General features: G+C 42.9%; 1 protein-coding gene across 7 annotated transcripts in view; it reads right to left on the bottom strand.

Moving 5' to 3' along the window:
* TANC1 (tetratricopeptide repeat, ankyrin repeat and coiled-coil containing 1) overlaps nt 1-25,246 on the bottom strand; it is a 225,168-nt gene that overhangs the window by 83,061 nt on the left and 116,861 nt on the right. For 4 of the 7 annotated variants that reach the window (XM_012745247.3, XM_012745253.3, XM_012745252.3 and 1 more), the window contains one exon: nt 4,601-4,705. In XM_012745247.3, the coding sequence (XP_012600701.2) occupies nt 4,601-4,705 (105 nt within the window). Of the gene's footprint in view, nt 1-657; nt 764-2,760; nt 2,863-4,600; nt 4,706-25,246 lie in introns of those variants that run through there. The other 3 variants (XM_076005563.1, XM_012745254.3, XM_012745256.3) reach the window with 3 other exon arrangements.

Here is a 25,246-nt window from a genome sequence, read left to right as displayed (position 1 = left end):
CCAGGCATGGTGGCACATGCTTGTAGTCCCAGCTACTCGGGAGGCTGAGGCAGTAGGATCACTTGAGTCTAGGAATTTGAGGTTGTTGTGAGCTAGGCTAACACCACAGCACTCTAGCCCGGGGAAGAGTGAGAGTTTGTCTCAAAAAAAAGAAAAAAAGACACGATAAAAGAAGGAGCTTGTCTGTCTGTCTACCATGTGAGGCTACAGTGAAAAGACAGCTGTGTGTGAACCAGGAAAACAGGCCCTCACCAAACCCCAAATCTTTGGGTGCCTTGGTCTTGGATTTCCCAGCCTCCAGAACTGTAAGAAATAAATTTCTGTTGTTTATAAGCCATCTAGTTTATGGTATTTTTATTATTGCAGCCTGAACCAATTAAGACACCCGGTAAATCTTAAGGCATAGCTCCAGTTAAGCCTTTCCTATGCTCAGAATCTCCATATCCTGAATTTTCAATTCATTATACAACTTGGATGAGCCAACATTACTTCCTCCCTTAAATTACAGTCGCTTTGTATACAGGTCTTTAATCCCGTCAGACTCTTAAGACTCCATGAAGATAGCCTATCTCAAATAACACCCATGATAGTGCTTTTCACAGTTAGGGATTTAACTCATACTTATTCAAGGAAATGCAGAATGAATGGATACTCTACCTCTAAGTGTCTGTCTTCTATGCACACATACCACACATGCACCCTCTGTACTTCCATCTGACCGCATTCACCTATAGGCTGAATGGTGCGTCACCATTCTCAGAAGCTGAAAATTAAAGATAAAGCAAGATCCAGGTTACCTCTTAGGAAAAAAAGGGGAATGTCAGTGACTGGAGGAAATGCACACTTATGTTTTATTCCTTAACCTGGGTAATGGTAGACAGGTGCTATTATTATGTATACTTCTTTACTCTTCTACATCTGTTTGAATGACTGAAATAGTAATCAAAAACATAAGGTGTCAAAGTCCTTAAACATATCTGATAAAGAGCCCCTCCTCCCAATAAGATAGTTTGCATTTAATTATTCTGTTGTTTCATGTGTGTTAGTTTTCCTGGCTAACTAGACTGCCAGAAAAATAGTGTCATCATATTTTGAGACTGATCTTCACCAAGCAATGACTCATGAAACTAAAAACTTTCTCACCCCTCCCCAAAGCTTGCTCAAGTAGCTAATGATATATTAAAGCAAACCTGAGTGGATTATGGTTGTCTCTAATTCAAAGAAATAAAGTTGTGAATTCTATTATAATAATCCTCTCAAGCTTATCTGGAATATTTTCCTCCTTAAGGCAGAGATATTATTTTTGTGGGTAAATGACATTTCCCCCTAAACAATATGTTGATTTAGCAACAGGACGCTTATTTTTATTTATTTATTTGCACAGAGAAAGAAGAGGAAAGAATAGGAAAGAGAGAGGCAGCAGCTTATTTAGAATGAGCTATTCTATATGATACACAGCTTATTAAGACCATCTGACAGGAAAAAGGGGACTGTATTTTGTTTGAGGACTTCATCAAGTCATTCTTTTTTTGCCAGAGTAGAAAATGCTATGTTTCAAAAATATTTTAAAATACTGAAGAAGATAGAATGTCTTTTCCTAAAGATGTTTCCAGGTGAATGCAAACTTTAACAGGTTCTTTGCTTATAAAAAATGTTCATCTGTCTATATCATCTACCCCGCTTCCCAGATGGCTAAAATATGCAAAATACACATAAATACAATTACCTATAAATTAATATAAAAATTCAAAATGCTCTTTGTTTTACTTTGATTTAAATTTCAAACAGAGAGTTAAGAATCAAGAATTGACAAAGCAGCCAGGCATAGTAGCTCACACCTGTAATTCTAACACTTTGGAAGGCTGAGGAGGGAGGACTGCTTGAGGCCAGGAGTTGTAGACTAGCCTCAGCAGCATAGTGAGACCCATTAAAAAAAAAAAAAAATTAGCCAGTCCTGGTGGCACGCCCATAGTCTCCAGCTACTCAGGAGCCTAAGGCAGGAGGATCACTTGTGGCTGGAAGTTTGAGGCTGTGGTGAGCTATGATGATGTCACTGCACTGTAGCCAGGGTGACAGAGCAAGACCCTGTCTCAAAAACAAAAAGCAAAACTAAACTGATGGAGCTGCATGACCACTAAAGCAAAAGTGAGGCAGCACAGTCTAGGAAGAATATTTCGAATATTTCGGAATAACTTAGTATTTCACGAGTCTACATGAAATTTCAAAAGCATTTCACAAAGAGCTCTTCTCAATAGACTCTGTTAGTCTGGAGAACATTGCCATGATATTATTGACAGCACCCAGAAAAGTGTCTTAGAGACAAATAAGAATGCCCAAAGGAAATATGGAAAGCAGAAGATCAAATTTTAAAGTAAAACAGAAGTGATGATGCCGATTTTGAAGCTTACAATGAGGGTATGCCCATCTTGCATCTGTACATGCCTGCGTTAATACTCAAACTCAATTAATTTTAGTTAGCTCTATCCTTTCCTTTAGGTTCAATGACCTGGACATAAAAACTGTAATATACAGCAGACTTCATTATTCCCACTGAAATTTAAAGGATTCCATGGGGATGACAAAACACTCCTTACTAATTGCCAAGTTCAACTCTGTTAGGCAACCACCTCCTCACCAACCAAGAGAAAGGTAACTCTGCTGGGGCTTCCACCAGCATCATGGCTACCTTCAAGCATGACCACGTGCCCACAAACAGGAACTACACCCCTTTCCCAGACACCTAGAAAAGTAAAAGTTTACCCTGTTCCTCAATTTTAGGTGAAATGGCTCTGGTTCTGTGTCTGCAGCCCACAGATGTCACATGTTTGGTCCCCGTGGAGAATGAGGATGCTGAATCAGAGAGCTCAGGTCTCAGGAGTGAGCACACACAAACGTCAGGCTGCTCCCGCAATACCACCAATCGCTGCACTTGACTTTATCTTGGCTCACATAAGAGCACTTCCTTTTGCCAAGAAAGGTGGCCAATTCTGCCTTGGGCAAGAGGGGAAAAGTTGACAACGAGAACTATTTTTAACTTCCTTTCTTTGCCCAGTGAAACTCCTAAATTTCTCCTCCATTGCCATACCAGGAGTCCTAGACCCTACACAGAACCTCCACAATGCTCCCAGCCAGGAAGGAAGAGGTTGCATAATGGAGTCTAGGCCAGCCAAAATGCCAGGGGCATAATTGACCAGGACTACAAAGATGTTGGAGGGTGAAGATGAGGGTAAAGGGAGGCTTAATCGGAAATGGGCAGACAGCTCGGTAAGTCTGATGACTGATATCGGACTATAGAGAAATAGATTTTTATTTTCTTTTTAACACACAGAGGAGAAATGAGAGCAAACAGACCTCCTGCACACATTCATTTACAACTGAGAGAGGACTCATACCCCAGCAGACGGCTGCCCCCACCAGACACCACCGTGGAGTCTCTGCCTTCACCACACACACCTGGTGCCCCACCTCAGCGCATGTCCTCGGTGTGCGCCTCTTATCTAAACCACACAACTGGGGCCCTGGACAGAGCAACTCCCCTTCTCTTCCTGATTTTCAGCTTCTGCCAATTCCTCCACTCAGCTCATTTTTAGCTATATTTTTACCACCACCCCATTCCATTTTCTTCCCATGTCCAACTTATTACCCACTCCCTGCCATGCACCACCAGAAACACAAACATACACACGCAGTGGTTAGAGCATACGGGCTGTAGCCCCCACCAACAACAATTAGGCAGAGGTGGGTGCCAGGTATTCCAAAGTAGTAATATGGATGAGTTTTTTTTTCCCCTAAGTTCTCTTTGAACATTTCTAAACTTGTCTCTACACTGTGGTAAAATAAGCTTCTTTACAAAGGACAAGATTCCTAATCCCGTTTCTATAGGAAAATAGGATGCAAATTCAAAACACTCAAATTAAAGGCCACAGAGTTGAGAGCTGGGGACACCTCAGAGAGGAACAAACAAGTAAATGCTTGAATTGATTTTTTAAAAATAACTATTAATACAATCTATTAAATGCTACATAATGTCTGTTATACATTTCCAGACATAAAATATATAAAAATGTCTTCATAAAAAGGTTTCAATTTGGATTTTTTTTGTCCTACTTTGACATCCTCTAAAACACTTTAGATGTTAAAAAATAAAAAAAAAGGAAACTTTCAAGTTACCAAATGCTTTTAAGAAAGCTAGTTATTACAAGCTTTGTCCAGTTAAAGTTTCAGCTTTTCACCCAAAGCCTGTTGTTGAGTATTCTAAAGCGGTAGAGTATTAAAAACAAAATGAAATCTTGGAAGCAGTTCACTGGCTGACTTTTCATATCCCCTCAATCCCCACTAGGTCAAAATTCAGAGGAAATAAGATTCAACCCTTAAACAATGCATATGCAGCCACTCAAATATTCCTACCTTGTGTACATAATTCCAAGAATTACATTGGCTAAACAGATCTCTAACTGCCCTAGGGGGAAAAATCCAAATACAATCAGTTCAGCAAAGTATTACTGCAAGGGGCACTCCAGTTTCATTCAGAAATGGAGAGTGTCACTATATTAAATACAAAATTGCGGGGGGAGGGTAATCACTGAAAACATATTCTTACCATTCTCACTGGGCTCTGTTGGCTTGGACACGTCTCTGAACGGAATTATAACTGCATCTCCAGGCACTCTGGGGCTTTCCACATACTTGGGCTTCCTGACAGGACCTGCAGTGGGAAAGATCTGAGTGTGGCTAATTTTTTCCAGATGCAAACAAAGCTTCAGAATGTACAGTGTGTGTCCTTAGCAGGACACAAATATGCCTAAAGGAAGAGCCAGCCCCTTTCCCTCCCTTGAACACACACACACACACACACACACACACACACACACACAGAGTCATTTCAGTTCAGACACGGGAATGTCCAGTCTGGGCTGCCAAAGCTCAGATTGGAGAATGTAAACTCTGACAAAAACAAAAGCTGCTTTTTTGCTGTGAAGTCTCTACAGCTGTCTTTGCTGTATGTCAAGTAGGTGATTCTGACATGTTCAAACCTGGGTGGCTTGGGGTGCAGGGTTTTTTATATAATTTTCCTCTAACTGGGACAAAGACGATTTGGTTGCTTGGTATTCTTCCAAGTCAGGAGGCACGGACTACAAACAGCGAGCCTATAATATCAACATGGTCTGAGCAGCTATGGAAGGCAGGCATCTTATCTGGCTGGTGACGCACGGTAATTGTGCGGGGCAAAGAAGACTGCTTTCTTGGCAGCTGACACAGCTGTCCAGCACGCAATTCAAACATGCAAGAGAGACTCAGCATCTTATCTCCTACTTCCTCTTCAAGTCCCCCCTGCAACCCCAACATATCAGAAAATACCAGAATTCTTAGTAAGACTGAGTAGAACCCTCACACATTGCTACAGGAAATGTACAATGGTACAGCCTCTCTGGAAAAAATATTTTAGCCATTGCTCAACAGGTTAAACACAGAAATTACCATACGGCCCAGCGATTCTACTTTTCTATGTGATTGTATGTTCACACAATAACTAAACTTGTACACCAATGTACATAGTAGCATCATCTGTAATAGACAAAGGTCCATCAAGTGATGGCAACAAAATGTGGTTTGTCCACACAATGGAATATTACTGGGCAATAAAAAGGATGATACACCAATTCATGCTACAGCATGGATGAAATGTAACAATACTATGCTAAGTGAAAGAAGCCAGTCACAAGAGACCACAACTATATGACTCCATTTGTATGTAATGTCCAGAATAGGCAAATCTATAGCAACAGAAAGTATGAATGGTTGCCAGGGGCCGGGCACTGTGCAGGCTTGTGGGGTGACAGGTGAGAGACACAAGACTTCTTTTGGGGGTGATAAAATATTCTAAAATTAAATTGTAGTGATGCTTGTATAACTGTGAATATATTAAAAAGCACTCTGCTGTGTGCTTTAAATGGGTGAATTGGGTGGTACTGAATTATACCTACATAAAGCCACTTTTTAAAAAGTGCCTGTTCTGTCTGCTCCTTTCAAGCATCACATTACATTCTGATCCAGAATCACCCACCTGACTCCTGTTTTCCTTGGCTGCCTTATACTCAAAGTGGCTTTTAATAAGGCCACAAAGACAGGAAACACTTTACATGAGTAAGAGAAGGGGTGGGGGAAAGAGTGTCAGGCAGGGGTCTACGACTCTCCCCTCTGCTCAGCCCCAAGCCCTGACAGTCCCGGGGCCCTCACTGTCATGCCACCAGCCAGAGGTGATGCAGGCGGGGCACCCTTCCCACTCAAACACCTCAAGCATCTGAGAAATCCTGTGCAAAATATGGTTTGTGGGGAGAGATGCTGCCACCTAAAGGTTCGCTGCGAAAGTATCTACACTACTGTAAAAATAACCTAATTCCCAGCCAGCTATAATGAATGTACTACATCTTAAAAATAGACTGTTATCAGCAAAGCTTATATACTTTACAAATAAGGATGTTATTTCAAACTTTAGAAACCATGATTTTTAAATGACTAATGTAGTATTTAATCACATGGCTGTCTTCATAATTTATTTAACCCTGCCAGAAAGGGAATTTTTTTTAAAAGGTTAAAACAGAATGGTTACAGAGGGAAGGGGAAAACATATTTTCAATCTAAGTGGGGGATGCAGGCTGAGCAACAGTATTCAGATTTTATCTAAAACATACACACATCCAAATATAAACATACATGGGGGAAGCACTGGGGAGTAGGGCTAAAATATTTGCTGTGGAAGAGACAGAAACTAGAAAGAAGGACCTGAACAGGATAGACAGAAATGGAACTGGGACAAAGACAGGAACCAATCTACACTTTTGGTTCCCTACCCACTCTCTAAGGTAAAATGGACCCCAAAGCCCTTTTTTATTGTTATTGTCTGACGACACGCAGCTGCCCAACCAGCAGCCATACCCACTGCTCAAGAGATGCCCGTATTTCTACTCACCTTAACTCTTCAGGGAAATCTAAAAAGATCACTTCTAGGCTCCAATCTATCTACCCAACAAAGTCCTTCAAAAATAATCTTTGATAGTAAGTACTTTCTTAGAATATGGGCTATTTCAGATGAATGTATGATGGTTATTCATAATAACTGGACCATGGAACCCAATGTCACTCAGGGCCTTCAGAAAGCATCCTACTTGCCCCTGACTGTTTTCTTCCGAGGCATCCCTTAACTATAAAAAATAACATGGCACTGAGGAGTCAGGATGTTAAGAGCAGAAACTTGTGAGTTGGGCAGACCTAGGTACAAATACCATACCTCTCCTTCTTCATCTCCCCCTAGCTCAGGCCTCGGTAAGTCCCAGAACTGAAAGATGAGCAAGGGAGCCTCCTGCTACAAGGGGAACATCTCTGAGAGCAGAGCCGGCCAACGTGGCTCCCAAGCACAGTAAATCACAGGAATGTCAGATATGAAAGGAGACCTACAATATACCAAAGTAAATTATACACATATTCAGTGGTCACACAAGGCTAGGCACGTATACATATTAATCACTTCATTCCTAATAACTTTGCGGAAAAAAAGCACAATTTCCCCTATTTTGGGGTCAGGAAACTGAGGTTCAAATAAACGAAACAATTTGCTCATGGCAAAGCAGGAAGGAATTCAAAGCCTGGTCTTATGCAGTTTTGAAGCCCATGCACTGAATCACCATTCAGCACTTACAAAGCGCTGTGAAATCTAGATTAAACATGCAATTCTAGAAAAAGCCAAGGCACTGTGACTTTCCACCACCTAGTCATCCTGCAAGTCTTTCACTCATCCTACTTGTCTCTGGTCTCCCCTAACTTTTACTAGGAGCTGAAATATTATGAAGTGAATATAAACAACTGCTCTCTAACATGATCCTTTTATTTAAATTGCTTTTCACAAACAGCTGAACTTCAAATACTGTAAAACAAGATAAATTTATAGCCATAGAGGTTTTATTCTTTTCCTCCTCAATCACTCACTAGAGAATTTGTGCAAACTTTGCATTAAACAGAGCAGATGATACTTTGCCTCCACTCCCTCTCAAAATACCATTAAAGTTGCAATAAAAGGATTAAAGAGAGCCCAATAGGGAAAGGACATAGGCAAGAAACCGAGCTTCTAAAAGCGGGAAACAGATTGCCAAGGAGCAATGGGCTGAGCAGAGGCTGGTGCTAGGAGTGGGGGTGGTGAGGGCTCAGTCCAGGCCAAAGAGCCTCGGGGACACCAGGCTGCTGGGAAGGCAGGGGCACGGGGATACCCAGCACCTCATGATTGACTGATAATCTATTTAAGGAATAGACCTCAGTATTTCTTAAGTCTTGAACATTACCTCTCTCTTTCTGGAGGCTGAGTTTATTTTCTATTAAGCCTGAATTCCAAGAGAATGGAGATTCAAAAGCTAAACTGTGTGAGGGCCTTTTTCTGTTTTCTTTTGTGTTTTGGGTTTTTTCAAAACTCCTAAATTCTAAATTAAAAAAAAAAAAACTAGGATTAAGAAAAATGCTACACACAGACTGATGGGCCTCAGACGTATGCCCCCCTTCTCAGCTGTGAGAACTGACGGGCAAGCTTATATGTGACGGCAGGAAGAGACTGGAGGATTCCTTTCTGGGGAAACTCATCAAGAGAGGAGACCTATAAATAATTGCAGTTGGGGACTCTGCCACCGAAAAACGGCAGCTCCTTGACCAATCGTGCTGCAACACAGCCTCCCCTCAACACACACCTTTCCATAAGCTTGCTAGCACCTTACACCCACGCACAAATAATAAGGTGCCAGGGAGCACCCAACAGTCAGTTAAAGAAGGACCCTATCCAGAAAGACAGCAATTGCAACAGGTTAAAGAAGGAACTCTGAGGAACTAATAGAAGGAAGAAAGAAAATCAACATCGCATCTGCTGCACAGGGGATACTGTGACAAGGGCATTCAGGGCCTGCGACGTGGTCGGCTGAGCAGGCTGTGGCTACAGAATGAGGACAACTGGAGCCAGCACAATCACCCAAGTCTTTCACCATCTATGAAACCAGTAACACTAACTCTGGGCCATCAATATGGAAAAACTTCCCCAAATCAAGTGGCCACATTCCCTGAACTACTGCTTAGCACCTTCCTACACAGAGCTTTGTGTTTAAGACAAAATACTCAAGCATAAGGTACTTTAAAGTAATTCCCCCCTTTTCATAAACCAAGTGTTAAAAGGTTGATCCCCCCGCCCCAAATTAACCAGAATGTAATTCTACATAACAGCTACCCACAAAACATGGTGTTCTGGCTACGAGCTATGTTTTAAGGCAACAGGCTCCTAAAAGCAAGACTGTCAGGTCTTAGCTGAGAATTGGCTTATCTGGAGTAGTGGTCCCCAACCTTGTTGGCACCAGGGACTGGTTTCATAGAAGATGATTTTTCCATGGACTCAAGGGGTAGAGGATTTGGGATGATTCAAATGCATTACATTTATTGTGCACTTTATTTGTATTATTATTACATTGTAATATATAATGAAACAATTATACAACTCACCATATAATGCAGAATCTAATGTTGCCACTGATCTGACAGGAGGTGGAGCTCAGGCCGTGATGCGAGTGATGGGGAGTGGCTGTAAATACAGATGAAGCTTCCCCTTGCTTGCCTGCCGCTCACCTCCTGGTGTGGGGCCCAGTTCCTAACAGGCCATGGACCTGTACTAGTCTGCGAGCTGGGAGTTGGGGACTGCAGATCTAGAGGCCAATGTGCTTCCTTGGCACAGCTCCCAGGCAGCTGACCCCCAGCATTGGCACCGAGCAGCTTTTCCGACTGTGACATGCTCAAATTCTGATTCTGATATTCAGGTGTGGGCTGGGACCCCAGACCATACTTTCATAACAAGGGTGGGCCTCTAGGGAAAACCAGTACTTAACTACCCCCTCCTGTCAGGTGGAAATGGGGTCCCAGAGGCAGGGGTTTGAGCATCAGCTTGCCCAGTTTACGAGATTTAAGAGATAAATGAGGTTCTTCTCAGTCATAAATTAAGCCTGCTTCATCTGAACTCAAGATCCCTTTCTTCATTCCAACCTCCCCTCCCCCACTAAGTGCCGCAAGGGGAGAGGGCTTTCAAAGTTATAAAAGATACTTAAAAAAATTTTTTAAATGAGCCCAAAAGAGGTTAAATAGCCATAAACTTGCAGGCACCAAGTATGCAGCTTGCAAAAGAACAGCCCCTGCCAGCCTCTCTAACTGTAGAAGGGCCTTGTGTTAGTCTGGAAGGAGTTGCCGGGGCCAGCACCTCCGCTTAATCACTCCATTCTGCAAGCTCAAGGCACAGCAATCTCCCCATTCAGTATTCTGCCTTTACATAAATCTCTAAATATACTTTCCCAGAGGCCAGTTTTCCTACTGTTTCTGACATTTTAATCACACAGCTGACTATTTTGCTGCTTAGAAACTGCCATATAAGGAATATTTTCTAAAAAGGGATGGTAGAAATAAACCAAACTGGGCTTTATCTCCAGGCAGTGAAAGAGAGAAGGGCAGGGGTTACTTTTCATTCGAGCCTTTCAGTTAAAAATAATTATATATATGAAAGCAATTTTTGGGATGCAGAACACCTGAGGCTACTTATTGCATTTAAAGTAGATCTTACATTTTTCATGATATCTGGAGACCATGAAAAGTGATACTTTGTGTTATCAATCATTTCAGGGAATTTTCTTAGCATCTTGAACTTTCACAGTAAAGGTTCCTGTCAATTTTATCCAGTATAAGTTTTCATTTCACACTGGGAAGTGTTCACAACAAGATGAGAAAAATAGAGATGAGTAAGAAGGTTTTGTTTGTGTGTGTGTTTGTTGGGGGGGGGCAGTTATCCCTAAAACAAATGTCATTAAATAGCCAATTCCAAATGGTTAATTGTGGTGAAGAACCAGATCAGAGTCTTAAATTTTGAAAGGGCAAGATATCCAGACAGACCTTCTAAAGTTTCTTCCTCCTGTACCCCCAAAAGGAATGCTTGGTGGGGGAGGAAAATGAGAAGACATCCAATTTCAGACTGAAGAAAGGGGAAGACAGACCAACCAGGCCTGCGGCATAAGGCAGTCCTCTGTACCAGGACCCTGGGCCTGGCTCCCTGCTATTCTGTTCCTTGCAGGACTTGCAGCAGGGCTGGTGGACTGATGGCACTGTCCACAGACTCCATCATAAGGGGTGAGAGCCTCTTGGGAGGATTCCTTTTGAGGGGAAGAAAGAGTCAGACAATGAACTGACCCAGGCAGAAAGCCTTGACCAAAGAGAAGGGTGATTTCAAGCACAGCGTGGCATCCATCACTTGGATTTCCCCTGTGAGAGGCAGGGCAGGGGCTGTAAATAAAATCCTAAAATGCTGCTTGACATGGCTCTCTACTCCAGCGAATGACACTGCCAGGGATACTGGGGACCAACGCTGGGCAAGGCATCAGGAGAGAGAAGCACACAGGCTGCCCCAGCAGACATACCCTCTGGGGGCTTTCAGGAACTTTAACAAACACTTTACAAGAGCCTGGGGCCTTGTGTAAATAGAGGAGGACATCAAGTCAGCCCAATTTGAGTTCTTACTACTTCTGTGACCTCATCCACACCCAAATACAGGTGAGGTCTAGGGAAACTCAGGTCACCTGCTAATGATGAACGAAATTTTAAAAATTACTTGACACCATTCTTAATAAGCCTCCTTTTATTCATTTCCAATACCTTAATTTTAAGGGTCTGCTGGGAAAGGGTGAACAGCCTTTATTCACTCAAGCACTGTGAGGCTGTAAACCTTCACTACTGTAAGGTGCTCTGAGCTAGCCGGGAAACACCATATCAAAATGGAGCCATGCTCCCTGCAATAAGGCATTGTTAAAACAAATGTTGACAAAGACTTTCAAGTTTGTAGTCTGCATGTTTATAGTACCACAGGGACAATAAACTCCAAGTACAACAAAATAACCTAAGTAATATTTCTACTTTCTTCCAATGCCATTTGATCTGTCATGCTGTTCCTGTACTGTGCCGAAATTGTTACTATATATTAGAACATGGAAATGCATTAATTCACTTTGTTTATTTACTCAACAAATTATCAGTGGCACATCCTCTGCCTGTCAGGCACAAGGGTGAGAACCACGGATCTGAATGAGCTCTCTTAAAGCTCTCAGCTAAGAGAACAAGAGTCTATTACATCATCTGAAATTTATTTCAAAACACATCAACATAAACAGTGTGGTATGAATGTTATGTCTGGTGGGTATAATCTACCACCTAAAGGCAATTAGTTGTTTTAATCTGGAATACAGACTCCAGAAGTCGTTAACTAGCTTTAATCAAAAGGCCACACTCAAGAGATGCTGCTGCAAACCAGTCAGCTAGCCACCCTTACCACCAACCAACAGCAGGGTTATGCTAATTAGCATAGGTTAGAAATTAGCATTGTACTGGTTAAATTACTGACTTTGTTAATTACCATGTTTCCCTGAAAATAAGACAGGGTCTTATATTTATTTTTCCTCAAGAAGACACCCTAGGGCTTATTTTCAGGGAATGTGCTATTTTTTTTAAGTACGGTACAACAATCTACATTTATTCAAATATAGTTAAGTCGTGTCTTCTTCTGGAACATCATCGTAACTCTCCAAACCCCGAATTCCATCCTGAATTTCTTACGAATTTATTTCCTTTAGAACCATTGGCCCCACTCTCTCATGTTGAGCAATAGAGCTCTCATGGGGCAGATGAGAAGGGCTGCTCGTCTTCTTTACTGCTCCCACGACAAAATGCATGGGTTGTGCAGATATGCTGCATAGCCACGCCCATCACTAGGTCTTATTTTCAGGGTAGGGCTTATATTGCGCAAATGCTTAGAAATCCTGCTAGGGCTTATTTTATGGGTAGGTCTTATTTTCGGGGAAACACGGTAGATGGAAGAAAAGCAGCCCGAGAAAGAGAACTTAGCTCTTTTCGGGTTCCTTACAGAGCTTAGCACAGTGCTATGTATTCAGTCAGGGCACAAATATTTACTCCAACAAGAAAAGGTTTCTTTCTACTTTTTAAATAAGTTATACTTATTTTCTATAAACTAATAATTTCTAAGACATTTTCTAATTTGGGAATATTTTCTCATATTTATTCGGCACAGTGGCTAGTAGGGAATTCTGCTGTAATCTCATTTATTCCTTGTCAGGGCAGGAGATTTGGAAGTAAAGGAAGAGGTGGGAGAGAGGACATGGGGCCTAGTCTACAGAGAGGCTCCCACCAGCCGGGAGGGACTCTGTGACACCTCCCGACCACCCAGGAGAGGGCAAGAGCAGAGCAATCCTGTGTCTCACCCATCAGCTCTCCCTCTCCTCTCTCCACAGCAGCCAGGCCAAGACCCTCCCAGCCTCCTTGAACAAATATGATGCACACACGTGCACGCTCCACCCCTCGCCCTATGCAGGAACCCTCACGGAGAAAGTGGCCATCGGGAGGAAATACCTGAAACTTTCTTCAACCCTGTCCTCACAGTCACCCGCACTGCTACTCCTCCGGTCACAGCCATAATAAAGCCATCCCTCCACCTGTGCTCAGAGTGCCGAGATCATAGGCAAGAAAGGGCAAGAGAGATGCACAATCCAACTGTTCCTATAGAAAAATATCTATAAGAATTATTGCTCTGGAAAGGATTTATGGGTTTAATCTGATTGGGTCAAAAGATTAGCCATGGATGGGAGCTACCACCTTACTAGGGATGCACTGAGACCATTAAAAGGGCCCAGCTCAGACAACGAGCTACCACTGCACCCCCTTTAGAATGGCAAAAATTTAAATACAAAATGTCACAAAACTGCTGGTGAATTTTTAGGGCAACTGGAACTCTCATACTGCTGCTGGGAACGCAAAATGGTATAATCATTTTGGAAAACAGTTGGCATTTTCACATCAGATTAAACATACTGTATGACTCAGTCAATTATACTCCTAGGTACTGACTCAGGAGAAATTAAAACTTATGTTTATACAAAAACTTTTATGTACATATTTACAGCAACTTTACTCACAGTAACCAAAAACTGGAAACTACCCAAATGTCTTTCAACTGGTCAATGGATAAACTGCAGTATATCCATGCAATGGAATACTACTCTGCAATAAAAAGGGTTATTGATACCCACTACAACATGGATAAATCTCAAATGTATTAAGCTATCTGAAAGACGCCAGACTCCAAAGGTTATATACTGCATGATTCCATACATGACATTCTGAAAAGGCAAAACTAGAGGTTTAGAGAACAGATCAGGGGTTGCCAGGGCTGAGGGGCTGACTACAAAGGAGCAGCATAAGAGAATATTTGGGGGTGAAAGAATTGGTCTTTATCTTGATTGCAGAGGTACACAACTCTGTGCATTGGTCAAAGCTCACAGATCTGTACAATGACAGAAAGGTACATTTTACTCTATGTTAATTAAAAACACATTTAACATTTTTTCAATTAAAAAAGGGGGCTTGGCTTGTGGTGTCCAACTGTGCAGAGAAGCACCACTCATATGATACTAGTGATACCCAGTAGCAGGAAGCTCCCAAGTCTCAGGTCCTGGGCAAGATCTCTGACCCACTCAGAGGCAGAGACAGGTAGAGGCCAGCCCCAGCACCTATCATCTCCGTCCACCTTGGCAAGACAGCCCTAATTTTTCACTACTTTTAAAAGTATCTAATACCAGGGAAAGAGACAAAAGAGAGATACTTAGGGTATCCCTTTAGTGGAGCTGGGTGTTGTTTACATAAAGCAGATTCCACAGGATTATCTTACTATAGGTAGGTGTGTACATTCTTTATTGACTTTGGTAATAAATTTGCCATCACTGGCATAACTATAGAGCATATCTAGAAATAATTTTTTTTTAAGACAGGGTCTCACTCTGTTGCCCAAGCTGGAGCACAGTGGCATGATCATAGCTCACTGCAGCCTTGAACTCTGTACTCAGGCGATTCTCCTGCCTCAGCCTCCTGGGTAGCTGTGGCTACAGGCGTAGGCCACCACGCCTGGTCTCAGAATTTTTATTGTTTTTATTTTTAAAAAAGGGGTATATTTTGGAGTATCTGACAGATTAGCCTTGTGCTTCCTATTTGAAATATGCAATTTTTAGCTTTAAGTGAAATTCCTTTTTAATTAATTTATAAACACAAGATTTGTGAATTAATTTTAAAGGCTTATGAAAAACCATGTTTTAAAATTTTAACTATAATACACTGGACAATAATTTGAACCTCTTATCATCATGTGTACACAAAATGATGCTCTCAAACATCAAAAGGCTCATCTGAAAACAGTCTCTCCCCTGTGTAAAGTCAGTCTCTCCCTTCCAAATTACTCAATGCAAGGAGCTCAAGATTCTCTCAAAGAAAGAAAAAGAACAAGAAAAAAACATTCCCTTAACTGCAAGTCCACCACTGTCTACTTCTTATCCCCATAGCTCCTACCCAGCTGGCAAGGCTAGCCATCATCCATTTCTGTTCCCTCAGCTGAATTCTAGAACCTTCCATGTGCTACACCACAGTCCTTCTGTCCCCACAGCATGTACACTGTCATCACCTGTGTACTTGCCAGCACCCCCAGTGGACTCACTCCTGCGTGTCCCTGGCATTTGTACAGAGACCCTACCTCTGAAGTCAGGAGCAGTCCACAACAACAGAGAGGGGGCTGGTGTCAGGCCACATACAAGCGGCCTCTAACACCCCACAGAGCCCGACAGCAGGCCTCACCTGAGGCTGAAAGCAAGGGCAGCACAAAGGTTGGGTTTGTGAGCTCAAGGCAAAGTCCTTTTCTGACCTCCTTGGTGATGAGCTCACATTTGCAAGCATGTGCTTTCCATTATCTGAAATTCCTCTTGCAAACTTCAAGAGCAGTGGCAAAGCGGTATTTTGGGGCTTAGCTGTTATCTCTGCAGAGTCTGAAGAGGACAAATTGCACTCGCAGATGCCATAGGTGACCCCTGACATCACTGACAGGAGGCCGATGAAGAGTCACAGCCAGAGCTCTCCTCACACTGTGCCTACCTCCCATCCCCTGCAGGACGCAGGCCATCGGGACCACTCAGCAGCTATCCGTGTGCTGGGGGGTCAGGACACAACAGAGGGAAGGGTTTCCCCCTTCAACGTGCTGCAGTTCAGGTTCTTGTACAGGTTTTCCTCTTGGTCAAAACCACCACAATTTTACCTGGCCTCACTCTAAAATAGCTGATCAAGATGAACATGATTTCCTGAATATACACTGATTCACCACAACAGAAAGAGAGGCTCCTTCTTGACTTTTTGTTTTTTTTTTAAGAAAAAGCAAACACTAATTGATCTCCAGCTTAGCACCTGCTAATTGTCAACCAGGTCAGCCACAAGGCCGTATTAAATCATCCTCCCAACTCCCCCGCCTCCCCTGGTTCTCAAGAGGCCTCCAATGGGTGTGAACATTCCAGGGTGAAGACAGCGGCTAAACCCAGCCTGTCCCAGGTTCCCACATATCACAGTGGGCCTTAGCATATTCCCTGACCATTTCCCCACATAGCTGTAAACATCTCAGCCATGAGTGAAGAAACGTCTGAAAATACCTGGGGGCTAAGAAGAATGGAATGAGACTATTAAAATAATGCCCCAATCTGCCCATACCAAAGAAAAATAGCTCCAGAAGTTCAGGGTTCCAAACTGTTCTACTTATATATCTCAGCTTTTGGACAATTTTGAATAATCAAAGCGGAAAAAAGCTTACTTCAAGATATACAGTAATAGTGAATATGCCAAAAGAAGTAACTACAGAGATTTTTTTAAATGTGTTTACTTTTTATGTAAGCCTGGTCATGTATAAAGGCAAAGTCAAAAGGTAGCCTCTTTCGAAAAACTTAAAATATTTTATTCCTTTTAAAAGTACTTTAGCGGCCGGGCGCGGTGGCTCACGCCTGTAATCCTAGTACTCTGGGAGGCCGAGGCGAGTGGATTGCTCAAGGTCAGGAGCTCGAAACCAGCCTGAGCAAGACCCGGCTCTACTATAAATAGAAAGAAATTAATTGGCTCACTAATATACATAGAAAAAATTAGCCAGGCATGCTGGCACATGCCTGTAGTCCCAGCTACTCGGGAGGCTGAGGCAGGAGGATTGCTTGAGCCCAGGAGTTTGAGGTTGCTGTGAGCTAGGCTGACGCCACAGCACTCACTCTAGCCTGGGCAACAAAGTGAGACTCTGTCTCAAAATAAATAAATAAATAAATAAAAGTACTTTAGCTACTAGAATGGCAAGTGGATCAAGTAAGACTGTGGTCCCCAACCCCCAGTCTGTGGCCTGTAGGAACTGGGCTGCACAGCAGGAGGTGAGCGGTGGGTGAGTGAGCAAAGCTTCATCTGTATTTTTTACAGCAGCTCCTCATCCCTTGCAACACCGCCTGAGCGCCACGTCCCGTCAGATCAGCGGCAACATTAGATTCTTATGGGAGTGCAGACCCTATGTAAACTGCGCATGCGATGGATCTAGGTTGCGTACTCCTTATGCGAATCTAAAGCCTGATGATCTGAGGTGGAGCTGAGGCGGTGATGCTAGCCCTGGGGAGTGGCTGCAAATGCAGATGGTCATTAGCAAAGGGGTTTGACTGCACAATAGATGTAATGCACTTGAATCATCCCGAAACCATCCCTTCCCCCACCCCAGTCTGTGGGAAAATTGCCTTCCATGAAACCTGCCCTTGGTGCCCAAAAAAGTTGGGGACAACTGAAGTAAGAGTCACAGGACTCAGCAGAAACTGTTCCTAGAATACGCTGCTCATCCAGCATTAACCGCAAGGTGGAGCTACTTCAATGCTAATTCCAGACCCACAGCCCTGCTAGAGCAGTTTCTTCACCATCATGGTAACAATGCTTGCATCTGTTAGGAGCGTGAAGTCCAGAAATACTTTTTCTTTAAGGTTTCAGGTAACATACATATGCTTAACTGTCTATATTGAGGAATTAAACCACTGTGGCAGCGATTCCCTGCCCCCATTTTAGGCCCGACCTAAAGTCGCTGCAAAGACTATCTCAGCTCCAGTTAGAGCCATCGAGGCAACAAAGTGGGACAGAATGGCCTGAGTACTCCTGAATTATATCAAAGTGCAATACTGGAAGTTCATCTACTCTTGAATCCATACTGATATGAATAAATGGGAAACAATAAACAAATCTCTCATGAGGAAAAATTCCAAACAATGTACATAGATAATCCCTGTCAAGGAGGGGGAGCCTAACTCCCCACCCCTATGTGTGTGCCGTGCATACTGACCCCCTTCTGGAGAGTAGAGCAGACCGCATGTACAGCATGTGTGCATATGATACATATACTTTCATACATGGAAGGGGAGGGAAGGAAAAGAGTAACCTTACCATGGAGAAACCAGGCAACAACTGCCTTGGCCAGGTGATCAATATAAACATGAACAGTGATAAGTGACGTTGCTACTTGTACCATCAACACCATGTGGTGAGAAGGCACTTCCCCTCTGTGGCTTCTGTCCAGGATTCCGTAACTCCATCTGAACGTGAGAAAAACACCACACGAATTCCAAAACAGGAGCATCCTACAATATACCAGACCAGTACTCCTCAAAACCGTCAAGGTCATCGGAATAAGGGAAGTCTGATAAACTGTCACAGCCAAGAAGAGTTTAAAGAGACATGACAACTAAATGTAACATGAGATTCTAGAACAGAAAAAGGACATTGGGTGTGAACCAATATATGAACAAAGTACAGACATCAGTAGGTATGAATATTGATTAATTGTGAAAAATGTATCCTACTAATGTTGCATGTTTGTAATAGGGGAAACTTAGTATGGGGTATATGGGAACTCTCTATTATTCTTTGTGACTTCTCTATAAATCTAAAGCTATTTTAAAATAAAAAGTGTATTAAAAATAAAAGTTCATCCAAGGCTCAAATGTAACAATTGATAAGAGGTGCCATCCCTTTACCTTCTATGTTGAAGTATTTAGACTGTGCTCCTGACAGTCCCTTGACACTTGCCATAGAGGAAGGGGAAGCAGAGAAATACTGCTTCACTGAAGGTCATGTGAAGGACAGCGGCGGGAATACAGAGGCTGTGGCTTCTGTGCCATTTCTACCTTTTGAGAATATCTGATCTAAGGCTGCTATTCTGGGCGGCGGTGAAGTGAAAATATGACTGAGGCTTTGGAATCAAACGGAGGTTCAAATCCAGTCAGCCATCAACCAGCTGTCTCACTTTCAGGAAAGTTACCTAAACTCCTGGGGCTCTCCATCACTGTAAATGGGGCTGGTACTCACACTTCAGGGCTAACATATTTGTAATGTGTCTAGCACATGGTAAGTACTGAGTAAGTGCTAAGTTTCCACTGTTCCTTTCATTTCTTCTGAGGCAAAAATCACATGGATAGAGTACGGCCCAAGGGTCACACAGCACCACTGAGTGATTTTATAAATACAGTGTTACTGGAACACACCTATGACCATTCATCTACGTGTTGTCTATGGCTGCTCTGTGCGGCAACGGTGAGTCAAACAGTCCCAACAGAGACTGAATGGCCCTCAAAACCTAAAATATTACTATCTGGCCCTTGACAAAACAGTTTGCTGACTCTGCTCAAAGGTCATCAGTTACCATATTTCCAAGGCTAACAGACACTTGTCCTTATCGTACTTGACCCTGACAGCTTCTGCCTCAGGTGTCACATCTTCAAACCCTTCCCTCCTCCTTTGAGGCCAGCAATCTGAGCTCAGGCTATGCACCTCCAACTCCTAGGTGCTCTTCACAAACAAGGTTCTGTGGAACATCCCAAGTTCAAGATGTGCAAAGTCAAGCTATTCCACAGTGCAGCTAATTACACCAGCACCTACACCTGTGGTAGGCCAGAAATAGCATTACCTGGAATCCTGGGACCAACCAGGGTTGACATTCCATCTTTTGGAGCCTTAGAATCTTTGCCAAAAATACAGGAATGAATCCCACCTTGAAAATACCATAAAAATTAAATTGGGGAAAAAATGTGAAGCCACTAGGCACAACATTTTTTGAATCTGGATCCATCTAGAAAACCAAGTGGGAGCTTAGCAAGCTTCCCAACTGGTCAAGAATGAGTTATGTGTATGACAAGATGTAGGTCCCCTCAGCTCTCTGGACTGCTGGGCAGAGCCTAGAGCAGTCCCCATGGACAGGTCATTCATCCCAACTACTATACAAATATCTCCTGTATGTGCCACAATATAAAAAGGGCTGGGAAGCCCTTGCTCTGAGCCATTCTGCACTTTTCTTCCTTCCCTAATTCTTATGTACAAATAGGTCACTACGACCTAAAGATTCTTTTTCAGGAAACTTTTTCAAATCACCCCACATATACCTCACTGCACTCCCCTCTACCACAGCAGAGATTTAAGCCACTATACTTCATTTGAATCATGACAAGAGTCCCAACCATTCTCAGCTCCAAGATGGCCTGTAGGCCACAGTTAACAACCTAAAGCCCAAATCTATTTATTATATCCCTTTGCTTAAAATTGTCAAAGAATAAAATGCCAAAAGAATAAAACCCTTCCTGGCTTCCACTGTATTTCCACCCTCATGTCTGATGCCACCTCCCCTACTAGGCCTTGTAATAAGCTCCAGCCGCCGCAGCCCACTCACTCACATTTCCGTGTACGCTCTGGATGTCATGTGGGGCCGTTCCGTCCCTACCGGACAGTCTTTCCACCAAGCCTGACTCCTGGAAGCTCCTGTTTGCCACGTTAAGTCCTAACTCGCCCTTCAAGAACTCCCTCCAACGTCACACACGGGGAGCCTTACCAGCCTCTGAAAGGCGGGTCTCCCTCTTCTCCTTCAGGTCACAGTACTTTGCAGACACCTCAATGCCTTCAGTGTTGTCATCTGTAAGCTGGGAGGTTCCCAAAGCATACGGGCTAGTATTTATTTACTTTTACACCCACCTCATCTCTACCCCAGAGCCCAACACATAGCTGGCGTTCAATAAACCAACAGAAAACAAATGTTTATGGAAGCTCACGAAGTTACTAAAGTGAAAGATTTAGGTGACTCAGAGTGCCTCAGAGGCTGTTCAGAAAAACATCACCACCAAAAACAGTCACATCCACCTACAAAGTGTCCTCTTATGGAGAAAGGGATCCTGGAACAGTCTCTTGCCAGCTTAGCTGCCAGCAAGTCCAGGAGAACTGGAGAGAGAAAGAGCCCTTGAGAGAACCGTGGCATAAAATGGAACTTCATTTTTAAAGCCCAAAGGGCACGCAAACTAAGAATTTCCAGTTTCAAAGGAAAAAACAGGGAAAGTAAACCACAAAAATAATGAAAGGGTGTCAAAAGTGCAAATAAAATAGTGATTCTCTTAAGCAATCTGATAGACGTTTCGTATTTCAGGGAAAACACGTTGAACTCAACAGGTTGTCTTTATTTTTTCCCTTCTGTGCATCACACAGAAACCTACCAGGAGCGGTGTCAATAAGTCAAGGTTTTAGGCTACAAGATTTTTTCTCCCTGTCTTAAAAGGACCTGTTATTTTTCAATTGCTTATTAAAACATCACAAACTATTAATATAAGAAAAATAAAGTGTACAGTAATACCTAAAATCAAGTAAATATTACATCCTTGGAAACTGCTTAATGGCTATTTGCCTGACCTGACCTACTGATGTCATTTCTTCCTGAGAACCTTACCGGGCCCAGGTGGTCACTGTGAGGCATCTCTTTACAGTCAGGCCAGGTCTGCTCTCACCTCAAGACAACACTCAGATGCTGGGTGGTTTCCCTGCCTTCACTCACAAAATCTTTGGTATCAGCTTATTTTTCTTGTGCATTGCTTCTCACACTCCTCTAAAACTTGGTTAACTGGTGATCTTTATTACTTTCAATAAAAGCTACAATAGGATAAAAAATAAACAAGCATAAGGCATTTGGCTGCAAGCAACACTCACACACGAGACAGGAAATGAAAACCAATTAAGTCTTTGGCAAGAGCAAGACCCTTCCCACAGCAGCTGTGGATGGGTCCGCTCATGCACAAAGCCATGCCCAGAATTTACAAACCCGAATCCAAATATCAGCAGTTTGAATGGTTTCATCAACATTTACTAACCCAAGTTAGTAAATTAGGTCTTAAAGGTTCCTGCACTGAAGCAGTGGTGCCTCCTGTCCTTCTGGCCAGAGAGAAAGACTGAAGTCCAAAGAGGACAATATAGGAGAAAAAATGACAAAGGGCAGGAGTGAGCGACCTGATCTCAGAGGTCTGGGCCAGTCTGATGTAACATGGCAACGGCAGCAGCATTTCTCCAGCATGTTCTGGGAGCCAGGCGCTGTACAAACATTCTCTCTAATCCTCTCAAAGACCTATTTGGTAGACAATTTATTCTCACTTCCAGACAAGGAAACCAAGGATTAGAGACATTAGTCTAAGGAAACAGAGCTACTAAGACAGGGACTTGGGATTGAATCCTGGTCTGTCTTCCCACCATACAATATAGCCTGGGTAGAAAAGGAATAGTATACAGAAGTTCAAGTTTACCTAATGCAGGTAAGACCTCCTTAGACCTCATAACCTCCTTAAAAAACATCACCCAGAGAATCTTTTACCTGTCTACACTCAACTTTTAGTGTGTGTGTGCATATATTCAAATCACAAAGAATATATAAATCTGCTCTAACAGAAACTGTATAACTAGAAAAAAAGTTGTCAATTATTTTGTAAAAATTTTTTCAATAAAGAAAATCCCTATTGAATTTTTACTAAAAAGCCTAGCATCCACAATCACTTTCTGATTGACATAACAGGAGATTGCAGTCTGTGGACTGCTTCTCACGTTCTTCTAAAACTTGGTTACTTGTATTCTCACTGGTCGATCTTCATCACTTTCGGTAAAAGCTACAATAGGACCAAGAATAAATAAGCCCTCTAATTTCTATATCAAATATTAACACTACTAGACTCAGATGTGTACAACGAGCCATATATTTTCTTGTGATTACCTAAGACCCTCAACCTTCTATATCCAGAGTCCCTGTGAAACATCAAACCACCCAAGACAGGAATATCCCTAATACTTGCTATGAACTCAGAGGACTCTTCTGGCTAGTATTATAGTGGAGTTGTAACAGGGGCAAAATTACCTCACTTGCGAGGAGTAGGAGGAGAAGGTAGAGGAGGAGAAGGAAGAGACGTGGCCACTGTGGCACAGTCTCAACTGCTGGTCCCTCAGCCAGTCTCAGCCCCACATGCCCCTCACATGATGGGATTATGGTGTACAATGCACATGGTTCTGGTACAGTGTAGTCCTAAGTACAAGCTATCTACTTCATCTGGTGCTCATCCAAACAACCAACAATCTGTTTTAATGGCAGAAGAAAAACGGCTGTGTCATCGAGAGACCGTACGCCTGCATATGGCATTTATGAGCCACTTAAGGGATATTCAAGGTCGATCTGACAAAGGCTTCTGCCTCAAGGGCTGACTTTATCATTCACCTGCATAAGGAGCAACTTTGTGACTCTGCTCTCTTGCACAGTTTGAAATGGCAAATAACCGCTCAACTTCCACTCACTGCTTGGAAAGCAAATCAAGACCACAATGGAGCATTTACTTCCACCAGCTTCACAAACCACAGGCTCTCATTTCCACAGACAGCACGTAGCAGCTTCACACATTACTGAGGCAGGGCACCACCAGCCATCCTACCTTTTTGCTTTACCTAAATTTCTCTTTTCTGCCCCAAACTGTTGCTTTCTTAGATCTTTGCACTAGCACGGCCAGTTCCAAGAGCTGGCTTCCTTTACAAGGCAATTTTATATACATATACCATTTTGATCACTTCACATGAATCATGTGCAAACCAAGCGAAGATGAATAACCCAAGTAGTTGGTGGCAGAGCTGGAAGTGGAACCCACTACGTTACACGCTTTCATGTCCTCTCGCAGGGAACAAAGCCTGGCGGGGCGCCGTGCTGCATATCATGACAACACGTGCTTGCCAGAAAGCACAGATCTGAGGGTGGAATCCCACTGGAGGGCATCTGGCTAAGGATGGAGAATCCAGGGGGCTGATAACTGTGGGGACCCATTCATGGCCGCTCATTCAGATGAGAGGAGCAGAAGGTTACGTCGAAATCGCAACCACGATGGCTACACTTTACAGTTTCCATCTCATTTAGATTTTGCTTGCCCCGTGTCTTAGTTACTGCTGTAACAAAAATAGCATAGACTGGGTGGCTTGAACACAATTTATTTCTCATAGTTTGGAGGCTGGGAAGTCCAAGATCAAACTGCCAGCAGATCCAGGGTCTGGAGACAGCACCTTCTCCTTGTATGGTAGTACTTCCTTATCTGCGGAAGATTCATTCCAAGACTCCCAGTGGATGCCAGAATCCAAGGATAGCACTGAACTCTGTATATACACTATGTTTTTTCAAGTACATACGTCCCTTACTTGCAGAAAAATGGCTTGATGTCACCCATTTCAGGGAATCTCTTGCTCAAGTTTTCATATAAGCTCAAAACTTTCTGGTGCAACATGCAACATGTGTTCTGGTCTTGTCTTCAACTCACAAATTTAATGCCTTTTCCATCTTTGCTAAGCCCTTATCATGCACTGTGGCTATAACCTTTGCAGTTTGAGGTGTGACAGCAATACTAGCACACCTCATGAACTGCTTTTTCCTTCTTCACCATTTTCACAGATAAAAGACTCATTCTTACTGTAGATCTTAGAAACCTCAGCATACGATGGTTTTTATTAAGTAGAGAATTTTCACCTTTTCCCTTAAAGAAAGCACTTCATGTGCTTCTTTGGATACGCCAAAGTTTCTTTTTCACATATCCGGCAAATTGCCAGCATCACTTTTCTTGTGCTTTGGGGCCATTATTAAGTAAAATAAGAGTTACTCAAACACATGCACTGCAATACCACAACAGGCGATCTGATAACTGAGACTAAGTGTTGGGAGCGTCTATAGCATGGAGACACTGGACAAAGGGATGATTCCTGTCCTAGGTGGGACAGAGTGAGATTTCAGCACGCTACTCAGAACACTGCACAATTTAAAACTTATGCTTATTTCTGGAGTTTTCCATTTAATATTTTTGGATCTAGGTTGACTTCAGGTAACTAAAACCTCTGAAAGTGAAACCCGTAGGTAACAGTTTTCTGGCATGGCTAATATAGAGTGAGCCCTGGCCTCTTTCTCTTTTTAATCTCAGCATGAGGGCTCCACCCTCATGACATC

The sequence above is a fragment of the Microcebus murinus genome, chromosome 8 (genome assembly GCF_040939455.1).
Source record: "Microcebus murinus isolate Inina chromosome 8, M.murinus_Inina_mat1.0, whole genome shotgun sequence".
Classification (NCBI taxonomy): domain Eukaryota; kingdom Metazoa; phylum Chordata; class Mammalia; order Primates; family Cheirogaleidae; genus Microcebus; species Microcebus murinus.
This window is presented reverse-complemented; position numbering and strand designations above follow the sequence as displayed.